At 42.6% G+C, this 23295-nt stretch overlaps 1 protein-coding gene across 2 annotated transcripts in view; it reads right to left on the bottom strand.

Moving 5' to 3' along the window:
* Nucleotides 1-7387: 7387 nt before the first annotated feature.
* Nucleotides 7388-23295, bottom strand: part of NFYC (nuclear transcription factor Y subunit gamma) — a 51928-nt gene continuing 36020 nt past the window's right edge. Inside the window, exons 6-11 of one of the 2 annotated variants that reach the window (XM_053398938.1) lie at nt 21900-21995; nt 14365-14538; nt 13136-13294; nt 9962-10069; nt 8452-8511; nt 7388-7588 (exon numbers count right to left, since the gene is read on the bottom strand). In XM_053398938.1, coding sequence (XP_053254913.1) covers nt 7472-7588; nt 8452-8511; nt 9962-10069; nt 13136-13294; nt 14365-14538; nt 21900-21995 — 714 coding nt within the window. In that variant the 3' untranslated portion in view covers nt 7388-7471. The remainder of the gene's footprint in view (nt 7589-8451; nt 8512-9961; nt 10070-13135; nt 13295-14364; nt 14539-21899; nt 21996-23295) is intronic. The other variant, XM_053398939.1, reaches the window with a different exon arrangement.

Genomic DNA, 23295 nt, shown 5'->3' with positions numbered 1-23295 from the left:
GGGACTTTGTATTCCATTCTCGCTCACTTGGACAGTGTGTGAGAGTGTGTAGAAACTAGCCAAGTGGTACAATGACAACATTTTCATTCATTACTCTGCCTGGTTTTGACCCAGGCCCTGCCCGCCTCTGGTATTCCCCCCCCCACAAAAAAAAAAGATTGCCCAGAGGGGAATTTGGCCCTTGTTGTACAGTTTCCCCACCTTTGGCTTCAAACTTTATTCACTGGATGGAAGACATATATGGTCATGGAATGATTGGCAGTGGTGTCCAAACTTTTTTCAAAGAGGGCCCCCAAAGTGGACTCTTTTTTTTTAAAAAAAAAGATTTTTATTAAGGTTTTACAAAAAGAAGAAAGTTACAGAATGAAAAAGAAAAAAGAAAAAAAGAAAGAAAAATACAAAAAATACAAAAATACATAGGAAAAAAAATACAAAATACAGAAAAAATAAATAGAAAATAGTTAAAAACAAATCAATCTTTTCATATCTTAAATTTCGTTTACTTATTTCCCCGACCTCCTCACACCTCCCTTTTTTATATTCCCGTTCACATGGTTAATTCAGCAAATCCTTTTTCATTTATTGAAAAAGGAACAATTGGACTTGATTTGTTTACAGGAAACACATGTGATAAGGCTTCATAGGAAGGTATTGATTAATAAAAGATTGGGCCAAGAGTTTATTTCATCGGACAAGGTTAAAAAGAGAGGAGTGGTGATTTATGCGAAAGAGAGCCTATCACCGAAATTTTAAGAAGTTGGATTACAACCAATTTAAGAAGAATATGGATTACAACATTATTATGATGGGAGATATGAATGGAGTGGTATCTACAAATATGGACAAGTCGCAGACTACCAAAAACCTTTTTTGAGTTGACTGACAATATGGACTTGATTGACATTTGGAGAACTAAGAATCCCTTGGGTAGAGAAGGAACCTTCTTCTCTGAAGCCAAAATGACATGGACAAGAATTGACCAAATCTGGATAACTAGAGGACTGGCACCTAAGATTCGAAAAGTGGAAATTTGCCCTAAAACTTGCTCCGACCATAATGCTGTGAAAATGGAGATGAAATTAACACCAACTGGTTCCTTCAGATGGAGGATGAATGACACCTTGTTTAGAGATCAAGAGGTTACCAAGAAGGCCCAAAAAACCTTGAGAGACTATTTTGAGATAAATTTGAACACCACCATTGAAAAAAGAGTAATCTGGGACGCAAGCAAAGCAGTTATGAGGGGGTTTCTGATTCAACAGAATGCAATAAAGAAGAGAGCTCAAAATGAAAAAAAAGATAAAATTTTGGAAAAAATAAAAGAGGGTGAGAAGAAACTGAGAGCGAAACCAAAGTCACAAGAGATTCTGAGAGATATAAAGTTATATCAAGTGCAATATATGAAGATGATGAATCAGGAAATTGAATGGAAAATTAAACAAAGGAGACAAAGGACATTTGAATCGGCTAATAAATGTGGAAAATTGTTAGCCTGGCAAATGAAAAAAAGACAAAAGCTCAATACTATTACCAATTTGGAAGTGGAAGGAAAGAACATTCAGAATCCAGTGGAAATTAGAAAATGCTTCCAGAGTTATTTTAAACAGTTATATACACAACGGCCACAGAAAGAGTTTGATATAGACCAATTTTTAAAAACAAATGGACTACAAAAAAATCTCTCAAGAAAATAAGTTAATGCTGAACTATAAAATAACAGATCAGGAGGTGGAAGGTGCCATCCAGAATATGCAGTTGGGCAAATCTCCAGGGCCGGATGGCTTAACCTCAAAATATTATAGATCCTTGAAGGGTTGGAGAATGCAACCACTAAAGGAGGTCTGCAATGAAATTTTGGAGGGGGAAAAAGCGCCAGAGTCGTGGAAGGAAGCTTATATTACACTTATACCGAAAACTGAGTCTGAAAAGACACAACTTAAGAACTACCGCCCCATATCCCTGCTTAATGTGGATTACAAAATATTTGCTGATATTTTGGCTAAAAGATTTAAAAAAAGTATTAGTGGAAGAGATACATAAAGACCAAGCTGGCTTTCTCCCAGGTAGACACTTGTCTGATAACACGAGGAATATAATTAACATTTTGGAGAAGCTGCAAGTGAACATCAATACTAAAGCAGTTTTAATTTTTGTAGATGCGGAGAAAGCCTTTGATAATATTTCTTGGAGTTTTATGAAGAAAAATCTTCAGGGGATGGGGGTTGGTCAAGGGTTTGAAAATGGTATAAGTGCAATCTACTCAGAACAAAAGGCTAAACTAATAGTTAACAACGTGGTGACTGAGGAATTTAAGATAGAGAAAGGTACACGACAAGGCTGCCCAATTTCCCCATTATTTTTTATTTCGGTCCTGGAGGTTTTGCTAAATATGATTAGAAGGGACCGTCTGATTAAAGGTATACAGGTCGGAGCCAAACAATACAAACTGAAAGCTTTTGCAGATGACTTAGTATTGACGTTACAGGAGCCAGAATCTAGTACTAAAAGAGTATTAGAATTGATTCAAGAATTTGGTCATGTGGCAGGATTTAAGTTGAACAAGTTAAAAACTAAAGTTCTTGAGAAAAATTTAACACCGTTTGAGAAAGAGAAGTTTCAGAAGGAGACAGGTTTAACATTGGTTAAGAAAGTAAAATACTGGGGGTTAATATGACTGCTAAGAACTTAAACCTATTTAAAGACAATTACGAAAAATGTTGGTCAAAAGTGAAAAAGGATCTAGAAATATGGTCAAATTTGAAGCTTTCCTTGTTGGGTCGAATTGCTGTTATAAAGATGAATGTATTGTCAAGAATATTATTTTTGTTTCAATCACTGCAAATTTTGGCATTAGCAATAAGGTTAATGAGAATATGTTAAAATGGATTGATAATGGATGAAAATATATAGATATAATATGTTGAGATATAGAGTTAAGATAATTGAAAGAGGGTAAGGATTTGCTGAACTGAATATGTGAACGGGAATACAAAAAAGGGAGGTGTGAGGAGGTCAGGGAAATAAGCAAATGAAATTTAAGATATGGAAAAAAAATGGATTTGTTTTTAATTTTTTATTTCTTTCTTCTGTGATTTTTCTGTGTGTTTTTGTATCTTTTTTTCTTTTCTTTTTGTTTTCTTTTTATTCTGTAACTTTCTGTTTTTTGTAAAATCTAATAAATATTTTATAAAATAAAATAATAATTCAGCAAATCCTTACCCTCTTTTTTTTAAAATCTTAATTCTATATCTCAACATATTATAACTTTATATTTTCATCCAATATCAATCCATTTTTACATATTCTTATTAACCTTGTTGCTAAGGCTGCTTGATTTCAATCCAACATCATTTTAACATTCATTAATTTTACAATGTTTCTGCAAATAATCTTTAAATTTCTTCCAATCTTCTTCCACCGACTCTTCTCCTTGGTCTCGGATTCTGCCAGTCATTTCCGCCAGTTCCATATAGTCTATCACTTTCATCTGCCATTCTTCCAGGGTGGGTAAATCTTGTGTCTTCCAATACTTTGCGATGAGTATTCTTGCTGCTGTTGTAGCGTACATAAAGAAAGTTCTATCCTTCTTTGGCACCAATTGGCTGACCATGCCCAGGAGAAAGGCCTCTGGTTTCTTCAGGAAGGTATATTTAAATACCTTTTTCATTTCATTATATATCATCTCCCAGAAAGCCTTAATCCTTGGGCACGTCCACCAAAGGTGAAAGAATGTACCTTCATTTTCTTTATATTTCCAACATTTATTATCGGGCAAATGATAGATTTTTGCAAGCTTGACTGGTGTCATGTACCACCTGTATATCATTTTCATAATATTCTCTCTTAAGGCATTACATGCCGTAAATTTCATACCTGTGGTCCACAACTGTTCCCAGTCAGCAAACATAATGTTATGTCCAACGTCTTGTGCCCATTTAATCATAGCAGATTTAACCGTTTCATCCTGAGTATTCCATTTCAACAGCAAGTTATACATTCTTGAAAGTATCTTAGTTTTAGGATCTAACAGTTCTGTTTCCAATTTTGATTTTTCCACCTGGAAGCCAATTTTTTTTTGTCCGAATTGTATGCCTCCCTTATTTGATAATAGTGAAGCCAGTCTCGCACTTTATCTTTTAATTTCTCAAAACTCTGCAATTTCAATTTGTCTCCTTCTTGTTCCAGAATTTCCCAATATTTCGGCCATTTGGCCTCCATATTGAGCTTTTTCTGAGCCTTCGCTTCCATCGGTGACAACCACCTTGGGGTTTTATTTTCAAGTAGGTCCTTATATCTTATCCAGACATTAAACAATGCTTTCCTGACAATATGGTTTTTAAATGCTTTATGTGCTTTAACCTTGTCATACCACAAATATGCATGCCACCCAAAAACGTTATTAAAACCTTCTAAATCCAAAATGTCTGTGTTCTCAAGAAGCAGCCATTCTTTCAACCAGCAGAATGCTGCTGATTCATAATAGAGTTTAAGGTCTGGCAGGGCAAATCCACCTCTTTCCTTTACATCAGTTAGTATTTTAAATTTTATTCTGGGCTTCTTGCCCTGCCAAACAAATCTAGAAATGTCTCTCTGCCACTTCTTGAAACAGTCCATTTCCCAAAATGGACTCTGGACATGCCTGGATTAAAGGAAATGTATCCTGCCCAATTGCATGTTGTTAGGTCTGAGGGTACATTTTCCTCTTTTGGGAGAAGCAGCGAGAGCAAAATTTACAGCACCTGCAGTGACATCTCCCAGACTGTGTGGTGTGTGACTGTGCCAGGGGTAAAACTGCTACAGTGTGCTGAGAAAGCAAGCAATTAAATAATGACTGACTCCTGTAAATCCAGCATATGCACCCACTGAGGAGGCTGCCTGCTGTGTCTCTACTTGATTTGTTGCTCTGGTCCTGCTTCCATCAATTCAGCTTGCTTGGCAGGGATGGGAAGCTTAATGTTGCGTTCCTGCCCAGGTCACTCTTCCTTCCAATTAGGAAGCAACCATCATTCTCACTGAAGCACAAAGACAGGGGCTCCACTGAAGCGGGGTGAGTGGGTTATTTTAAATCTTTACACAGGCTAGCACATAACCTTTTTTAGGTGTAAGAGCCAACTGAGCTCCCAAAGACTGGGACACCCAATCGTAATAAGCACGCAGGTCAAAAAGGCTTCAGATAACTGTAGGATTTCTGATGGTATTTTCATTGCTTCTTCTATGTCTTCAATTTTATTGTATTACAGTTAGGAATTCATAGAATTGTAAGTGGCATTGGTTAGACACGCCATGGACCACCTGAAAGAATCCCTCAGGCCACTGGTGGTCTGCAGAGCACAGTTTGAGAACACTTGCTGTAGGGTAGCTTAGCTGCTTCATTTTACACTCCAGACCAGCTGTAAGGGCAGCCTCCCGAAGAACACATTACAGTAGTCCAATCTTCAGATCCAGAGCATCAGCATCTTAGCCATACTAGATTTAGAAGAAAACCTTTTCACTCTATAAATATCCAGGGATTTGGAAAGTGTGAATTTAAAGACCGTAACAAATTAATTCTTTGGGCAGCTTTCAAGACTATTCAAGTGCACAAACTGACCATTAAGCAGACATTTTCTCTCTTTCTGGAACTGGCTCCCTCTGGACTAGCCAGATGCCCACAAAGACAATGTTAATCGTGAAAGACTTTGCTTTCTTGACTTGTTCCCCCCGCCCCGAACTGGAGACTGTGAGGGGGAAACCGCCACTGTCATCCTAACTTTGGAGTAGCACCATCTCAGAGATGCTTTGAGGTGTGGTTTCAATTTTGAAATGAAAAGTGAAGGTCTTCACAACTACGCCATGCAGAGGGGGGAGACATACCATCCAGAATGTTACAACCAAGCAAGATCTAATTTCTCTGCTAAACCATAATCCCAGCTGTGTGATCATGGCACAATCACCAACACCCAGCCTAACCCACTGCTCTCTCTGTGTTTTGAACTATAACTCCCATGCCCGACATTGGCAATGCTGGCAATCATAATCCAGAACATCTGGAGGGCAGTAGGTTGGGGAGTGATGACCCAACCAATTCCAGAATGAAGTCTGCTATATACAGCTCAGTTTCTCCAGGGAGGGATGCCTGGGTACAAAGGTGTTAATAGCCACAAAGCAATGTCTGCCTGTACTGACAAAACCAACTCCAGCCTACTTCGCACTCTTGAGAAATGCCATCAAATTTACTAATTTTGAATTCCTTTCCTAATAATACTGAACTTGGGTGCTGAATTGTACCAGTCAGGTAGGCAATCTCAGCATTCTTGGGGGAAGGGGAACCACAAAGTTTGTGGGGAACAGGAACACTATGGCAGATATCAGCCTTCCTTTTAGGGCAAGGCCAAGCCTTCCAGTGTTGTAGGACAGGGCAGCAACCTTGCCTCAAGCAGTGGATTCTAGGGCAGCCTTGAAATTCAGTAGATTTGTCACTTTACCACTACAGGGGAAGATGCCAGTTATATCTTCTGCCACTGGGCCCAAGTTGTCTTGGACCATCCAGTGGGGGCTGTTGGGCTGCTGATTTGAGAGAAGACACAAGGCTCTTGAACTATCATAGAAAACAAGTTTATTGCATTTCATGCAGCTTTATTTTACACATGCATTGACTGAGACTTCATACAGTTAACCAATAACTCATATCTGCATCCAAACCGAAAGTATTTCAAAAAAATAGTTCAAGGCCAATGTTAAAGCCTATGGGGCAGCTTTCCCCAACGTGATTCCCCAGCCCCAATGCCCTATCAGCCCCAGCCAGTTGTAGTCCAGAACATCTGGAGGGTGCCACACATTGGGGAAAGCTGCCTTCAAAAACAGGTTTAATACAGAATTGCTGGGGCTGGTTTACTCCCCTCCCTGCCCCCTCCCTCAGAAGCTGAAGTTAACAATACTTAGATCTGGGACATTAAAAAAAAGAGAAACCTTTCACACACATACACCCACACACAGGCTCGCACACTTCCTGACTGAAATATGAAGATGGGGATATGTCCAGCTTATGCAGCCAACGCAGGGTTGTTGCAGGATGAAAGTCCTGGAAGATGAAGTTTACTGGACAGGGAAGTGGGAGGGGCAAGGAAAAGATGCTGCACCAATGAAGAAACAGGGAAACAGATGCACTGCTTTTGACTGAGCCCTATAAAAATTCATCAGTTATATACAAAGCAGAATTGCTGAGCAATGTAGAATTTGCCATTTTCTTTTAAAAAAAGAAAAGAAAAATATTGCAACATTGTCAGTTTGTGGGGTTTCCTTGTCTGCCACCAGATTGAAGCAGTTCATAGAATACAATGTAGATTGCTGCCCTTGGCAGGTTTATATCAAATGCAGATATATATTGGGGAAGGGATGGAGGAGAAGAGCTGAAGGGGGCCTCTGGTTGCCAGTACAGCAATCAAGATGGTGTATCTTCCATAACATCCCACAGCCCTCTGGCTGAACCAACTCAGTCTCCTGTAACTTGTGGGGCCTGTCCATCTGTTGTCTGATTGGTGGACTGGATGAACATGGGCTGGGTGATGTCCTGGCCGGCAGGCATGGTCACTTGCTGGATCTGGTAGAGCTGTTGGAAGAGAACAAGCAAAGAGACCCACTGAGGTTCCCTCTTCAATGGATACATTCAAATACAGAATCGCAGCATCTTGGAACAACCGTTACATAGGCAAAAGTGAGACCCACTATGCCAGGTCAAGCAGTTTAATAAACACACTGCTGATGCAGCGTACCCCACACCATGGTCATGTATGATACTCAAGGAGTCCCTACTTCAATGAAAGTGAAGAATTAACACAGCCACTTACATCCCTAACAACATCATTGCTCATCCCAAAGGCCCAGCTAGTCCAGCATCCTGTTCTCACAGTGGCCATCTAGTTGCCCATTATGGGGAACCTGCCAGAAGGACCCGACCACAACAGCCCTCTTCCCACTTGTGATTCTCAGCAATTGGTACTGAGAAATATTGCCTCTACAGTTTCCCTTTCTCCTACTGTAAGTTTGAAATAATCAAATGGAGACACAGACTTAACTTTACAGAAGCCATGAACTTCCCAAGCTTTTCATTTTTTAAATGAAAATAAGAGGCAGGAAGATGGCCAGATAGGAGCTAGAGAAGACTCACCTCCTTCTGAACTACATCAAGGTGTTCTAACGTCAGAACCCCCCTGGATCAGCCCAATGACCCATCTAGTCTAGTATCCTGTTCTCAGTGGACAACAATATGCTTATAAGAATCCCACTAGCAGGACCTGAGCACATCAGCATACTTCCCACTTCTGATTCCAAGCAACTAGCATTCAGAGGCATACTGCCTCCAACTGTGGAGGGACAACATAGTAGCATCATGGCTAGTAGCCACTGATAGCCTTGTCTGATCCTCTTTTAATCCAACTCAATGGCTGTCACCATGGGTTCTGAAGCTCATACCTGTCCGTCTGTAAACTGGCTGAATTGCTGCTGTCCCTGCTGAACCTCTGTCTGTGCAATCTACAAAATAGATGATTGATTTATTGACATTTGCAGCCCCACCATGTAAAAACAAAAAAGGAGGTCAGAGCCCACTTGCCTTAACTGCACCCCCACACAGAGAGACCATTTTAATTTTAAAGACATGCTTGCCCCACCAGGCGGCTCTTCTCTTCGGCTGGTATCAGAGCCCTTTGGTTCACAAATCTACCTCTTTGCCCCCATTTAACAGAACAAGGCAAAAAGAAAGGATTAGAATTATTATATGGAAGTATCTTCAACATACAAAAACACAGCAATTTGCAAAACAAATTTTCTTCATCAGAGAGATTAGAGAGAAAAAAACCATATACGCCTAGAGGAAGGGTGAGGACAAAAGGATGATTGAGGCTGCTTTGTTATGCATGCTAGATTTTCAGATTATTTTGCTCGTGTGAATTATTTGACCAAAAAATGCCATGGTGCCTATTGAGATTGGATGGATGGATGTATGTATTTCACAGGAGGAAGTGGTAGAGACACCTGGGGGGTGGAAGTGATATTGAAAGCCTCAAGACAAGCCTTTGATATAGGCCAGGCATAGGCAAACTCGGCCCTGCAGATGTTTTGGGACTACAACTCCCATGATACCTAGTTAACAGGGCCAGTGGCCAGGGATGATGGGAACTGTAGTCACAAAACATCTGTAGGGCCAAGTTTGCCTATGCCTGCTATAGGCCATTCACACAGCCAGCTGAGAGAAGGAAACTGCGTGCATGGAGTAGGAGGGGAAAGGCATATGTTTTTTAAAAAACTGAGTGTGTTGCTAGGCTGTACCTAAAGATGCATCCCAGACCTGAAAGAGCAGGAATACTGTTATATAGGACGTAAAAGTAAAGGATGCTTTTAACGAATGTATTAACAGTGACTAAAAATGGTTCTTGCAAAGTACTGGAAATCAGATATGGTGACTGAACAGAAATAATGGCTGTGTTAAATCTGGCAGGTGGCCAGAACAGATAAGCTGACCTATACAAGAAAGGTGGGAGTGGGAAGAAAAGGGAAGGAATAGCATTTAGCTGAATTTGCCAAACACTGAAGGAGGCCTGTGCCAAACAACAGCCAGGTATTTGTATTCCAGCATGTGTTCCAGGACAGGTTGTATCTTTTGTATCTTGTAGTTTTCTCTGATGCATGACAGGTATTTCCTGAAAGTGCACGTTAACTGCAATTTGTTTTCTGGGAGTTGTCTTTTGATGGAAATTCTGGAGATCAAGCCTCAGGACCTTGCTTGAAAAATGAAGGGGTGGGGTAGGTCCAAAACAGGTTTCCATACTTTTTAAAATGGAAAAAGGCAGGCAGCAGAAAAAAGACCAAGGAAACTACTGCCACTTCCTTGCCTGAGTGACCAAGTTCAGGAAAATCCACTTCTTTTCAACAGACTAGGTACATTTTAACAGCTATTAACAAGCCACTGGACCTCAGTTTATACCTGTTGTGTGTTGGCTGCAAGTGTCTGGATTTGGCCCTGGACCACCTGGGCACCAGAAACGGGCTGAGTTAAGCGGATATATTGCAGCTGACCGGCGTTGAGATGTACCTAGAAACAGTAGGAGATGGCACATAGTTGGTAACCTAAAACATGCAGGCTTTACACCCTTGTTTCCGAAAGAGAGATAGATACTACACAGGGAGGGTTAAATAAAGCCAAGGCTGAAACGTGACCACATGTCCCCCTTTTACATTATCCCCCTCGACAGCAAAACAATAGGAGCATGAAAGGAATCAGGCAGAAATATAGGTATCCACATGTTGCTCTTCAGGGAAGGGGAACATGCAACCTAGCATTTCTGATTGAGCTATAAGCTACCATGTTATGTTCTGAATTATTACTATTACCTATGTCAGTAATTGTATACAAAAAAGGCTCAAAGCAACTTAACAATAAAAAATACAAAAACATAAAGATAAATTAAGAGCCTTAAAAAAAAAAAATCAACGTACAACACTATAAGGAGGGTAATTCTTACCCCACTACCCTAAAAGATGAGCACCTCAGTATAGGCTACTTGACTACCAAAGGTCTGGGCAAATGGAAATATTAGCCTTGCACCTACAAACTGACTGTCATAGGGCCAGTTGTGTTTTTCCGGGGACAGCATTCCAAATAGTCAACTTTCTGTCCTTTAACATTAGACACTTGTGTACTATATGCATGGAACCCCCCCCCCTTTTAAGAGCAGGTGGGAGAAGTTCTTCAGACAGAGAAAGTGTTTTAATACCTGTCACTGATGCCCAAACTATTTGGAGCAGAAACTATGAAGCTTGCAGTTTGCCCCCTTGTCGATTTCTCCATGATGAAATATTTTTCTCTAAAGGTCATCACCCTGTTACAGGCAAAGTGTAGCCCCCTGTAGCAGATATACTCTATGTGAGCACAGGCACCTCTATGCATTTGTCTTTCAGCAACAAAATTTGCCTTCAGGGGAAAACCCTGTTTGCCACGAAAGGCCCCTAGTTAGATTTTAACCATAAGAGCTAACTCTGAAATGGACAAGGCAGACTTTCAGGGGTTTAACTATTATCCTACTGCTCACAACCAGAAAGCTTTTGTCACGGAGTTAAAGTTAAATCCCATTGCCTCAAGCTGTTTTGAGGTGCACCTGCAAAACCTTTTCCTAAGATGGGCTGGGTATAGTTTGCAAACACTTTGCAGCACACACACAGACTCTACATAACACTTGAACAGTTTATTATTTAAAAGCATTCATATATCTTTTCATGTTGTTTTAAGGACTGCAACCCATCCTGGTTGTACAAAGCAGACAAATGAAGATTTCAGCGCTGAATGCAGCTTTGGTAACAAAAGTTGCAAGACGATGTGATCTTTCACTTAAGAGCACTGAATATATATAGTGGCACCTCGGGTTAAGTACTTAATTTGTTCCGGAGGTCTGTACTTAACCTGAAACTGTTCTTAACCTGAAGCACCACTTTAGCTAATGGGGCCTCCCGCTGCTGCCGTGCCACTGGAGCACGATTTCTGTTCTCATCCTGAAGCAAAGTTCTTAACCTGAAGCACTATTTCTGGGTTAGCGGAGTCTGTAACCTGAAGCGTATGTAACCCGAGGTACCACTGTATTGTCAAAGTGTGCTGTGCAGAACATACAAATGACAGCCAATCCTAGCCATAGGGCTTGCAGCCTATGCGACAATGAACAAGATGTGTGCAAAATGGATGTGTGGATATGTGTGAGAGACAAGGAGTTGGCTTGGTGGAAAGAAGGGAAGGCTGTCAGAGGCATAAGGCATGCTCAAAAATTTAATGAATTCAGGTCCCCTCCCCCCAAAAAAAATTACTTTCAGAGCCTCACAACCCTCTGGCAGCCAAGCACGCAGTATACTCTCACTTATCTACATGAATGTATGCAATTAGCTGCTGTATATAAGGATCTGTTGACTGAGATATGACGCCAACAGTGGCATCAGAAGAGCACGACCATGGCTCATCCAAGTCTTCCTCTTTAACCCATTCCACCAAGTGAAAGAAGCAGGAAGGGAATGAGTTCACTGGAGCCAGGAGCTCCCACCTGTACCTCACCCATCTCTGTATCTTTCATGGTAAGCACAACTGCTCTGGTGGCAAAAAGTCTCTGGCTCTGCCTGCTGGAGGATCCTCTCTCGCTCCCTGAAACTCTGGACCCTTCCTCCCAGTATTATGCACAGTTTTAGAGCCATTGGCGTAAGTCAGCAAGAGAGGAAGAAATGGAGACAGAAGAAATTTAGAAGAGGAGCATGAATAAGAAAAAGGAGGACATTTAGGCATAAGGTAGACTGCTGTGCAATGAATGGAAGGACCTTGAAGCTCACACAGAAGAGAAACAGTATGGATTTGAGAGTCAAGTGTCCAGAAAGCACTCCAATATGTGCTGGTGGCAAGGATGACACCGCCCCCCCCGCCGCCGCCGAATGCTCCCACACATCAAAGAATGCTGTGCAAATGGAAAGCTATCATGTCAGGGTGTCAGGCTCTATCCTAATCTTCTTCCTGATTAGTTGGCTTTTACAGAAAATTGTGGTTTATGACAAAAGAGTTATAATTATTTCAGCAATTATTTGCAACATGCAAACACTTAGCTGGATTACAGAAGTGTTCAGACTTGAGAGCACTGCACCACATATGCTTTTTCTGAACTTCTGAAATGATGGCAGGAAGGAGGGGTACAGATGGTTTGCGAGTGTGTGTGGGTTGGTGGGTATTTGAAAGTGCAGCACAGCAGAAGGCAGAAGTGGGAGAAACACACAGAAGGGAGCTACTGGGTTCTTTATTGTAGCACAATGTTCTTTAACCTTGGGGCCCCAGATTTTGTTGGACTACAACTCCCATAATCTCTGAGCAATGGCTAAGTTGGCTGAGGAGCTGCAGTCCAACAGCTTCTGGAAACCCTAAGTTGAAGACTGAAGCCCACTCAAAGCAGTGATGGGTGCTGAGCAGGCAGAAGTAAACACAAGTCCCTAACACAGTGCCATTTCTGCCTTCTGAGTTGTCTTAAAAGCAGGAGAACATCATCAACAACAGCCTTCAGAGAGAAGACCCTCTTGAGAACAAGGGTCACAAGAGGACAGCCTGAGTACAAAGAATAAGGTTAGTCGGATGCCTCCTTACCGGTATTTGCTGAATTTCTCCAGTATTGGTGATGATCTGCTGCATGACCTGCATGGTCTGCCCAGTCCCACTCTGTGCTGGCTGAGCCTGCCCCTGTGGCTGAGCCTGGACAATCTGAACCTGCTGCCCTTCTCCGACCTGCATAGTCACAGGGGTGGTCTGAAAGAACAGAGCACAAGAGAAGCATCCTGAGCCTTGAGGTATCCCAAATATACCTGAAGCCTGGCTGGTTCCCTGCAACAGCCAGACTGAAAAGAAAGAGAAAAAACCCCCACAGACCCTCAACTTTTTCCAAGCAATGAACCAATTTGCCAGAATTTCTCTGCTGACTACCTTCAAGGAAACGCAATGGATAAGATTCTGATTTACACATTTTGTGGTAAAAACAATCCGAAAGCAGAAGTGACTAGTACCTCCACTCCCAGAGGAAAGTGAAAGTCGGTTAGAATCAGGACACATCTATGCAGCTCAGTTGCTTTCTACCTGGAAAAAAGACTGCATTTTTAGGTGTTGCTATTGTTAAAACTATTATTGGTCCAAAACCCCATGTCAACGTACTTCAAGATATCTGCCAGTCCATAATCTAAGGTGCCCAACTTAAGCTTCTCCACTAGTCTTAGTACTTCCAAAGAACTGTCCATCCAGCAACCAAAGGATCTTGCCACGTTTCTGGGTGACTCACCAGACTGCTGGCATTTTTCACTAGGAAGTGGAATGGGCTGCGGTATTATCTAGGACATTTGTGGTTTCTGCTGCTGTCAGAGCTAGGGAAATTCAGGCCCAGGGACCAAATATGGTCCTCCAGACCAGGACTTTTTTCAAGCAGAAACTCATTAGAACTCAGTTCCAGCACCTCTCAGGTGGGTGCCACTGCCATTTTAAGAAAACGAGAGGTGTTCATGGTGAGTTCCGGCACCTCTTCTTCTAGAAAAATAGCACTGCTCCAGACCTTTCCATCTGGCCCTCAGAACTCTCCCTTTGTTACGCCCATTTGCTGACCACATCCCTTGTTAGCTGTGCTGTGTCCTCCTTGGGCACTTTCGCCTGGCTGGAATTTATCACTTAACTGTGATAATGCCTCTTGCTTGCCTGTATGGAGGATGGAAAGGGGTGCGTGTGGTGAAGCCGATTTCGCATGGCCAGAACGTACCAAGGTAAGTCACACACGTAGCACTCTTCAGCCCACCTCTAACGCAGAGCACAAGCCCTCTGGAATGCCATTTACCAACCTGCCCTTGCTGAGGCTGTGCTATGATGATCTGCCCTGGCTGGATGGTCGTGGTGGACGTGGTTGTCTGCTGCCCTTGCTGCTGCCCCTGCACCTGGACAGCTGCAGGCTGCTGAGCAAGTGTGAAGTAGTACTGGACAGGCTCTGCCGGGGTCACAGCCTGGCGCACCTCCTCCTGTGCCAAAGGAAAAAAAGGGGATGAAAAAGGAGAGTTCATCAGTTGAAGTCCTCTTTGTGATATCCAGTACAGCAGCCTGTGCAGTGCTTCGGAATGGGATGTTCAGATCCTAAGTAATGTGCAGCAAGTCTATGCCTACTGACCTGAAAATGATGGGCTTCAATGGACTCAGATAACAATGCCTGTCTCTCCACTGTCAGAAACCTTATGATGTGCGTCCCCCAATTTTTAAATTGATTTTATTTTATTGCTTTTTTGTTATATGCAAAAACATGACACCAAAACAAACAAACAAACCCAGATACCTTATGTTTGATTGGTTTTGTGCATCTATCAGCCACTTTGCTCAGCATTCAGTCCTGCTTTCTGCCCAAGCACATTGTAATTTGAATTATTTAAAGGAAGCCACAAGAGGTTAATGTATGCTGCATACATGGGACATCCCTCAAGGGTTTGGTCTTAGCAGAAAGTAGGCCAAAAACATCTGGAGGACTGAGTTTCAGGAAGCCTGTCCTAGAAGGTCACTACAAGCAGTGGAGAAAATGGCAGTCCTCTAGCTGAAAATCTAGGGTGCTACAGCCAGTAGAATGGTGACCTGGAAACAGGAACACCAGGGTTCAAATCGTTGCTCATCTATGAAGTTCATTGGGCAAATCTTGCCTTGCCATCTCTCCATCTAATCTACCTAGGTATGGGTGAAATGGGACAACCTCTCATATGCCACTCTGAGCTTCCTGAAGCAAGGGTGGGGTGCTAAATGAACTCCAGAAGGAGAAAAATTGCTCCCATTCTGAATTCTCCAAGGTGGATTTGGAGAGCAGAAATACCTCCTTGATCATAACCACTGCGGGCTGGATGAAAACTTCTCTGTAACTCAAATGTCTGAGTGTGTATGGTGTAGGTGGGTGGGTTGCCCTTTCCGGAAGCATGTGGCCGAGAAAATTATTTGTACCATCTGGACTAGTGTTGCTGCCCCCTGCAGATATGGGCAGCGTTGGGTAATAAACAGCATAACCTTTGAGCAGGAAGCTTTCATAGACTGCTTTTGGGCCCCTATCAAAGCTGTGAGTTAATAATAATGAATTATGGTGATAATCTAGGGCTCAAAACCTGGCTCGGGTGTGTGTGTGTGTGTGTGTGTGTGTGTGTGTGTGTGTGTGTGTAAGAACAGCATTCTCTTCCCCACTTTGAATCAGCCTGTAAGAGATGATTTGGAAGTAGAAGATGAAGATGTTTGAAGATGAACAATCCATGGCAGAAGGCGTAAACAACCTTCTCCCAGCCACCACAAAGTCACAGCTGAGAGTGTAGGATGTTTACACATGCTGCTGCATGGGAAATTCTGGTTCTATGTAGAGCACACGCCACAAACTGCTTGCAAATCAGTTTCTTTTGACTTCCTTTCTATCCTTGAAGGTCGAGAAAGAAACAGGGTATGGACACTTGTCACCTTTCAATTGCCAACTTGAGCGCCAGTTCTGCAAAGCTGTTACACAACTACCTTCTGGTTCAATGGCAGCGCACCAAACATCCAGTTCCTAGTACACAGACATGCATATGAAGCTGAAAAGTCTGTAAGTTAGTTACAAGATCCCAAAGTATGTTGAAATCCCTTTTTGGGAGCGTTGGTTGCATCTGAGGGTTAGAAGTCATTCATTACTCTTTTTCGTTCAGCCACAGTTGGCTTCAATGTGCTCTCCCGCCTCCCCAAAACGGAGTAAATTATCTCCATGTAGGAAAAAGGAAGGTGTGAAGATGTCCTCACCTTCCAGTGTTCAAAACTGTAGATCCTGTGGGTTATTCTGGCTAACTTTACATCTTATGCTTATCAGAGACAAATAGGTTACACAAAGCAATTATCCTCATACATCATGGGGGGGTGGTGGAAATAGTTCAAGTACAACTTTCATTGTTTCTGAAACATTTTTGAATGCACAGTGATTGGATTTTAATGACTTGTGCTCCTGAACCGCAGTCACAGTCATCCAGCTCTCCCGCCAGTAGTCTTGTAGATTAGTGGAGGCCAAGAGACAAGACCAACAAGAATGGCTGGAATGGATTCCATCGACATAATGTAAGGATCTCTTATGTAAACTTATTGGTCTGTCCCACTCTATAGATCCAGGGTTGATTGCTTTAAGGGGAGGAAAAATCTCTTTACAATGCAAGTAATGGATAATGCTTTGCCAGAAGAATGCATGCCTGCAACCCACCCAGCCCCGCTTTTGTCTGAAGGACTCACTAGATATCAACCCCAAATAATGCTGTTAAACAAATCTATGGTACAGCCATATTTGGAATACTGTGTACAATTCTGGTCACCTCATCTCAAGGGTAGAGTTGGACGGGATTAAAAAAAATAAAAACAAGAATGATCAAAGGGCCAGAGCAACTCCGAGTATGAGGGAAAGTAACAGTATTGGGCCTTTTTTTAATTTAGAGAAAAGGCAAGTAAGAGGTGACATGATAGAAGTTTATAAAATTATGCATGGCATGGGGAAGGTGGATCAAGAAAAGCTCTTTCCCCTCTCATATAATACTAGGACCTGTCGACATCCAATGAAGCTGAATGCTGCAAGATTCAGGACCGAAAAAAGAAAGTTCTTCTTCATGCAGCACATGGTTTAACTACGGAATTCAATTAAACTATGTCCTCATGTTCTTAAAGAGCAAGTGTCAGAACCATTCCTGTTTTCCCTGCTGTGCCATATAGCACTAGAGGGCTGAGGAGCAGGGCTGGCGGTCAGTCCCAAAACTAGGCAAGTTTTAGCTATACAGCAAGAGTTGGGGGCTGAAGGGTGAAAAAGCTAAAGATCCATTTTCTTTTCCTATAGCAACCCTGCATAGTAAAGGGAGGGAAGTCTTTTTTATAATCTCCCTAACATTAATCCCTCCTCCTCCTCCAGGATCATGACTATAAACTGCTAAGATCTTGAGCAGGTCAATTACCTCTTCTTCCCACACACCTAGTTTCTTCTCCCTCCCCTTCTAATGACACCAGCTTTTATTACATGGTGAAAGCTCTTGTGAGGCTGTTTTGGTTGTGTTTTTTATAAAACGAAACAAAAAATCTTTTAATTTGCAAACTTATGTACCAAGAGAGCTCACCAAATACGTACAAACCACTATCTTACTTCTAGGTGGTCCTGGTTTGCTTTCAAACCAATGACAAACACGAGGTGGTTAAGTGCCTAGTAGATAGGCTGAAAACAAGCATCTCCCAGCAGGATGTGGTCCAACTCAAACTGGGGTAGATGTAAAGCCATTTCTGCTTGGAACACTGCAAAATATTAACTAGGAATGCAAGCTATTAAGATGCTGAGGGTGACTTCATTCTAGACAAAATCTCCATGGAATCTGAAGTGTTGCAATCCTTGGATCGCAATAGGGAGAAAGAGCTGCAGCTTTCCCCACACTTGGCCTCCTGAGGCACCTAACTTACTCGATGTTTGCAGTGAAACAAAGTCTGCTTTGGGATTCACCTGGGAAAGACAGAAAGTAGAAAAATCTTCAGAGTGTTGCAGCCCAACCAGCTAGAACCGGGGCTGCTGATTAAGCTAACGTTTGTCTGATGCTCAGCAGCTTCCTTGGAATCTCTCTGCAGCTAAGCAAGCTCACCCTCCCACCACACCTGCTTTCTTTATGGATAGAAAACCAAGGGCTGCCCTGCAATCTGGCAGCTGGCTGAGTGGAAGCAAGGCCTTTGGTCCAGACTGCCTGTCCGGCATTTCCAGTTGTGTTTCCAACATGCACATTCTCCCCGGCACACTGAGATATTGGAATTGAATTTGGTATGTGCTGTGGACCACAAGTTCCGGGGTTCAGAAGTGAGTGCCAATTCTTGTGTACCCAAAATGACACAGTCACAATGCAAGAGGGGAGGTATCAGTAGGGTACCTTGTGGTTTGCATAAGAACAAAAAATCTTTTGGAAAAAGAATTACCAAAACAGCCCAATGAGAACATCTGGAAATGGTGCCCCTGCTGGAGTTATCAATTGTGCTGGAGATAATATCCATCATATTCTGAAGTGCGGGTGGGGGGGGGGGATTTTAAAATCACAGAAAGCAGGTGATAGTTCCAGTATTACTGTATGTTTATTCTATAGCAGCTTTCAAAATTCCAGACATATACATGCTGTACTAGCAGGAATGGAATTTAGAAACAGGCACTCCCTGTGGTTGTCAGATGACAGAAACAGAGGCTGCTGTATTGATGAGAGATTGAATTTCAAAGACAGCAGACCGTCCTTACAGCAATCCTGGAGAGTCAGCTTCCTCAGAGCTGAGGAATCAAGGCTATCTTAAGCTTCCAAGTAAAAGCTCTTAGATAATCTTGGAGCTCCCCAGTGACAGCCTTGCCCAAATAGGAAGCTTTCCCTTCTGCAGTGACTAAAGGCAGATTCTCACACACTCCATATCAAGCCCGTTTGTGTGCCTGCAACCAAGAAGTACCAGATTCAATGGACCACATTCTCTTAGATTGTCCTTTACATAGCAGACCTCGCCAACTGATGCTAAGTAAAATGTTGGATTTCCAGCCCACAACTACGAGAAGAAATCAAATGAGGCAGATCAGGACAAAGACACCACTGCTCTAGTAGCTTCCTTTTTAGCCACAATTTTACCCGAAAGGGTTCCCAACAAACCATCCCCGTGGGAAACAGACTGGGTGTAGCAGAACATCTAAGTACACACGACCACAGTGTGACCCTATAACCCTTGACAGCTTCACCCTTGTCCTTTTAATTATCCCAGTGATTTGAAATGTTTTATATTGTGATGTATTTGATTTGATTTGGAAGCAGCTGGCCCCAGAATCTCCCTGGATCCAAGGTGTTTAACAGAAAGGAACAGCATTTTGCATCCCTGAAGGAGAAAGCTAAATTGTGATTTGTTGCATTCCTGCAAGGGGAAATTAGCAACTGCCATCTATTAACTCCACTTGAACTGCACATTAACATTCCCACACAGTAAATAAACTTGCAGAAGACCATCAGCTTGATGTTCTCGACATGTTTGGACTCCAACTCCCATCAGTCCCAGTTAACACAGCCAGTGGTCAAGGATGATGGAAGCTGCAGCCCAGCAACCAATTCCCCACTCCTGAATAAAGGGTTGCTGACAACATTGCTACTAAGAATACTTAAAGGTCTCTGGTTCATGTAACCCAGCCTAATTATGTGTAGCTTCATTTGCTTCAGCCTTTCCTCCCACTCCTGTTGCCTCCTGAACTGTCAAAATTTAGTTTATAATTTCTGTGGAGCCAGGGACCTGTCTTTTTTTGCTCATGAAACTGCAAATGTCCCATGTACAGTGATGGCTATATTACTGCAAACTTCTCTCTGAAGGTCTTCCAAAGACATTGTCTCTGCTATAAGACAGGCACAATAAGGCACCGTCTTCAGCATTTTTCAGGAACAGTGGGATACAAAAACAGTGGGATACAAAAATACAAAACGCTCTTAGTATTCAATTAAGTAAAATTATATAGCAACATCTGTACAGAAATGCAAGTCTATTTATGAGTAAAGAAAGATGGTAACATAGTTGTAGGCGTTAAGAGAATGAATACACACACACACACACACACACACACACACACCATAAATATATATGGTTTAATGTAAAGCTGTGACCTAAGTGTTGATCCTTAACCTACTCTAACACTGCAGTTGCCTCCAACCCCAAATGTCACCTCACAGTGACTCTTCAATACAAGCCCGTTATGTTTCAGGAGAACTGCAGCAGCCTGCCGCTGTAAACATCCGACTGAAAGCCCCTTCAAGCACCATACAGCTTCCAGTCAAGGATGTTTACAGGAGCAACAACTGCCGAGAAAGATTCGGGGTGTGACGTTCCTGGGGTGGCTCAATCCTTGTGGCAGAGAGGACATGGGCCCTCAATGTGGCCTGGGCTGATGCTCTGTACGGCTTCTTGGAGGAACTGGAGTCTTCTGGAAGACGGTGGTTCTTCTAAATTAGGAAGTCCATGTTTGAACTATTTGACCAGCACACTTACAAGGTGTTTTGACCAGTCAGATGTCAGCACCTTAATGAAAGTTCCAGATGGCTGTGAGGAGAGTGTAATAAACCTGTATGTATCCAGTCTCTAAGCACCTGGCATAAACCGAGGGCATTGTGCAAAGGTTATTGCTTATGTAATGGAAGCCTGCTGTGCAGCTAATCAAGTGCCCAATTGTGCATCTGTGGAAGGGTGCATGTGTGTGTGCTCAGCACTTCAAATCAACACTCATGCTGCTTTTCACAATTTCTAAAACATTCAATTATCCTTCTCAAAAGGCGCCAGCAATACCATTTGTAACTCCAACAAGACAGAAAAGGTAAGGGTTTTGAGAATAAGCCTCATTTAATATAGGCTGGCAGTCTAACTATACTCAGTTTAAATATATATGCAAAAAGTAGAGTGTTGAAGCTGAGTGAATAGCTCTTTCCCACCCCCACTAAAGGAGAAGATGTGAACTCTGGCGGCCATGCAGGTCAGCTGAACTTTGTTCATATATAACAGTCTAAAATCCGGTTCTGTATGACATCCACTGTCTGGATCTTGTGTCTTACCCATTCATTCAAGTCACTATCCCTATTTCTTCCCCCAACCCTTTGTGCATCACCTCCAGGTATCTGCCTGCCCCAAAGGCATGTTCCAAGGGCAATGTTTCAGGTGTACTCAGTATTTTGTGCCTGGTCTTCCATAGCCTCTGACCATGGAGCTTGGCCACTCAGGAGAGAGGGCAGCAGTGGCTCTACTGGAAGTTGCTTCCACTGCACCATTTGGATCTCCAGGCCAAGCTCACCTACAGAGTGCCGATTGTCCCAAATCTCCCCAACCTCCCCAATGCAATCAGCATGGATTGCAAGATGGTCTGATGGGCTTGCTGCTAACTTCTCTAAATGGTAGATAACGGAGGCTGGAGAATTTTGAGGGTGGTAAATGCTCTTGTTGTTTAAAACTGATTTTCTTTATGCAATTGTATCAATTGTTTTTATACCTGTAATTGTTTTATATAGGTTATACTGTAAATCACGTCAGGTGCTGAGTAGGAAACAATACATAAATGAAATAAAATCACCATCATCTTATCAACATCACAAGAGATTTGGATATGTGCCCTGATGTTTTGGGGGGCAAACAGAGCTAGATAAGAATCAATGCAATGTTTCCAGACTAGTTACATCTTGATCCTAGGCAAGCACTTTTGTCTGTTGTATGTTGTGTGATCCTGGGGGAAGGAATCAGCACAGGCAAAAATACTAGCAAATCCCCCCCCCCCGCCATCCTGCTCTGCCCAAATCTTTAGAGACCACAAACACAAACAGGGCACAGACTGTTTCACTCTCACCTGGCGCTTGGGAGGTTTAAGTTCATCCCTCGGAACAATGTCAATGAGAAAGTCAAACTGATCAAACTTAGTGATGGCCATGGCAATGTCGTTTCTCTGCAACAAGGAGAAGGTGGTGGTTACATTAAGCTTTGCCCACCTGTACACTGCTGGAATCGACCGGGCTCAGATTAACAAGCAATAGCACCTCATAGATATTAGAGTAGCCTTTCCCAATCTTGGGTCCCCAGATGTTGTTGGACTACAACTCCCATCAACCCTAGCAAGCCAGACCAGTGGTCAGGGAAGATGAGAGCTGTACTTCAACAACATCTGGGGGATCCAAGGTTGAGAAAGGCTGCGTTAGAGATAGTTGGCAATGAAGAAGCGAATCCTTAGCAGTGGGAAGCTATCAGAAGAACTGGAAGGAAAGGTTATTCTCAAACTTCACAGCCTTGTGGAAAGTCAATCAATAAGAGATATCTTGAATTTTGCTAGTTTACTCAACCCAAGGACACATGCACTGCTTATTTAATATTATGTGGATGTGATTCAAAATCTACCTAAGGCTACTCTACAACAGCTGGTTAAGGTCACAAGTCTTGTATGCTTCATACAAAGGAGCAACATCATTTAGTACTACCAGCTAACTACTTTATAATGAGTCGTGGGTGGTCCACTTGCCCATAACTGACCCTCAAATTGGGTGGATAATTCTGGATCCTGAGATCTGATCATGGAACTTTCAGCATCATGTCTATTTTGGTCCTTAGTGCAGCTTGCATGAAATCCATGATTATTATGTTGGATTACTAATAGAATTCAGCCCCATGCATTTTGCTCAGGAACCTCTGGAAAGGCGAACCACTAGTGCAGCCAACCAGTTATTACATTATAAACTGAAAGCAGAAGCAGAGGAGCACTTCAGAAGGGGGACTTCCCCCCTCCCAGAAGTTAGGGATTCTTTTTGCCTTCAAATTGTTTCCAGGTATCAAACCAGTGTGGCAGCCATCGACAAAAGTCTGAGCTGCACTTCTAAAGGCAATGACACTGGTGAGGTTAAACAGAGCAGCCTTCGCCAACCTGGTGCCCTCCAAATGTTTTGGACTACAACTCCCATCAGTCCCAGCCAGCCCTGCTGCTGTAGTAATCTGAAGCATTTGGAGGTGAAAAGTGACACGGAGGTTCGACAGAAGTTCTCAGGACACACATGAACTGAACACAGAGGCCAGAACTTCACATTGCTAGCCACCTCACATATGCAGACACCTCAGGGCCACTTTCTCCTTGCAACTCTGTCCCCACCCATTAGCACCATGGGGTTCTGACATATATCTTCAAAGAAGATAGTCTGGAAAGTGGGGGAAGGGTTAAGTTCCTAAATGCTGCTTCTCCATTGCAAACTGCCTCCTCCTCC

Source organism: Podarcis raffonei, chromosome 8, assembly GCF_027172205.1.
Source record: "Podarcis raffonei isolate rPodRaf1 chromosome 8, rPodRaf1.pri, whole genome shotgun sequence".
NCBI lineage: Eukaryota > Metazoa > Chordata > Lepidosauria > Squamata > Lacertidae > Podarcis > Podarcis raffonei.
Note: the sequence above shows the minus strand (reverse complement) of the source record. Positions and strands in the feature narration are given on the sequence as shown.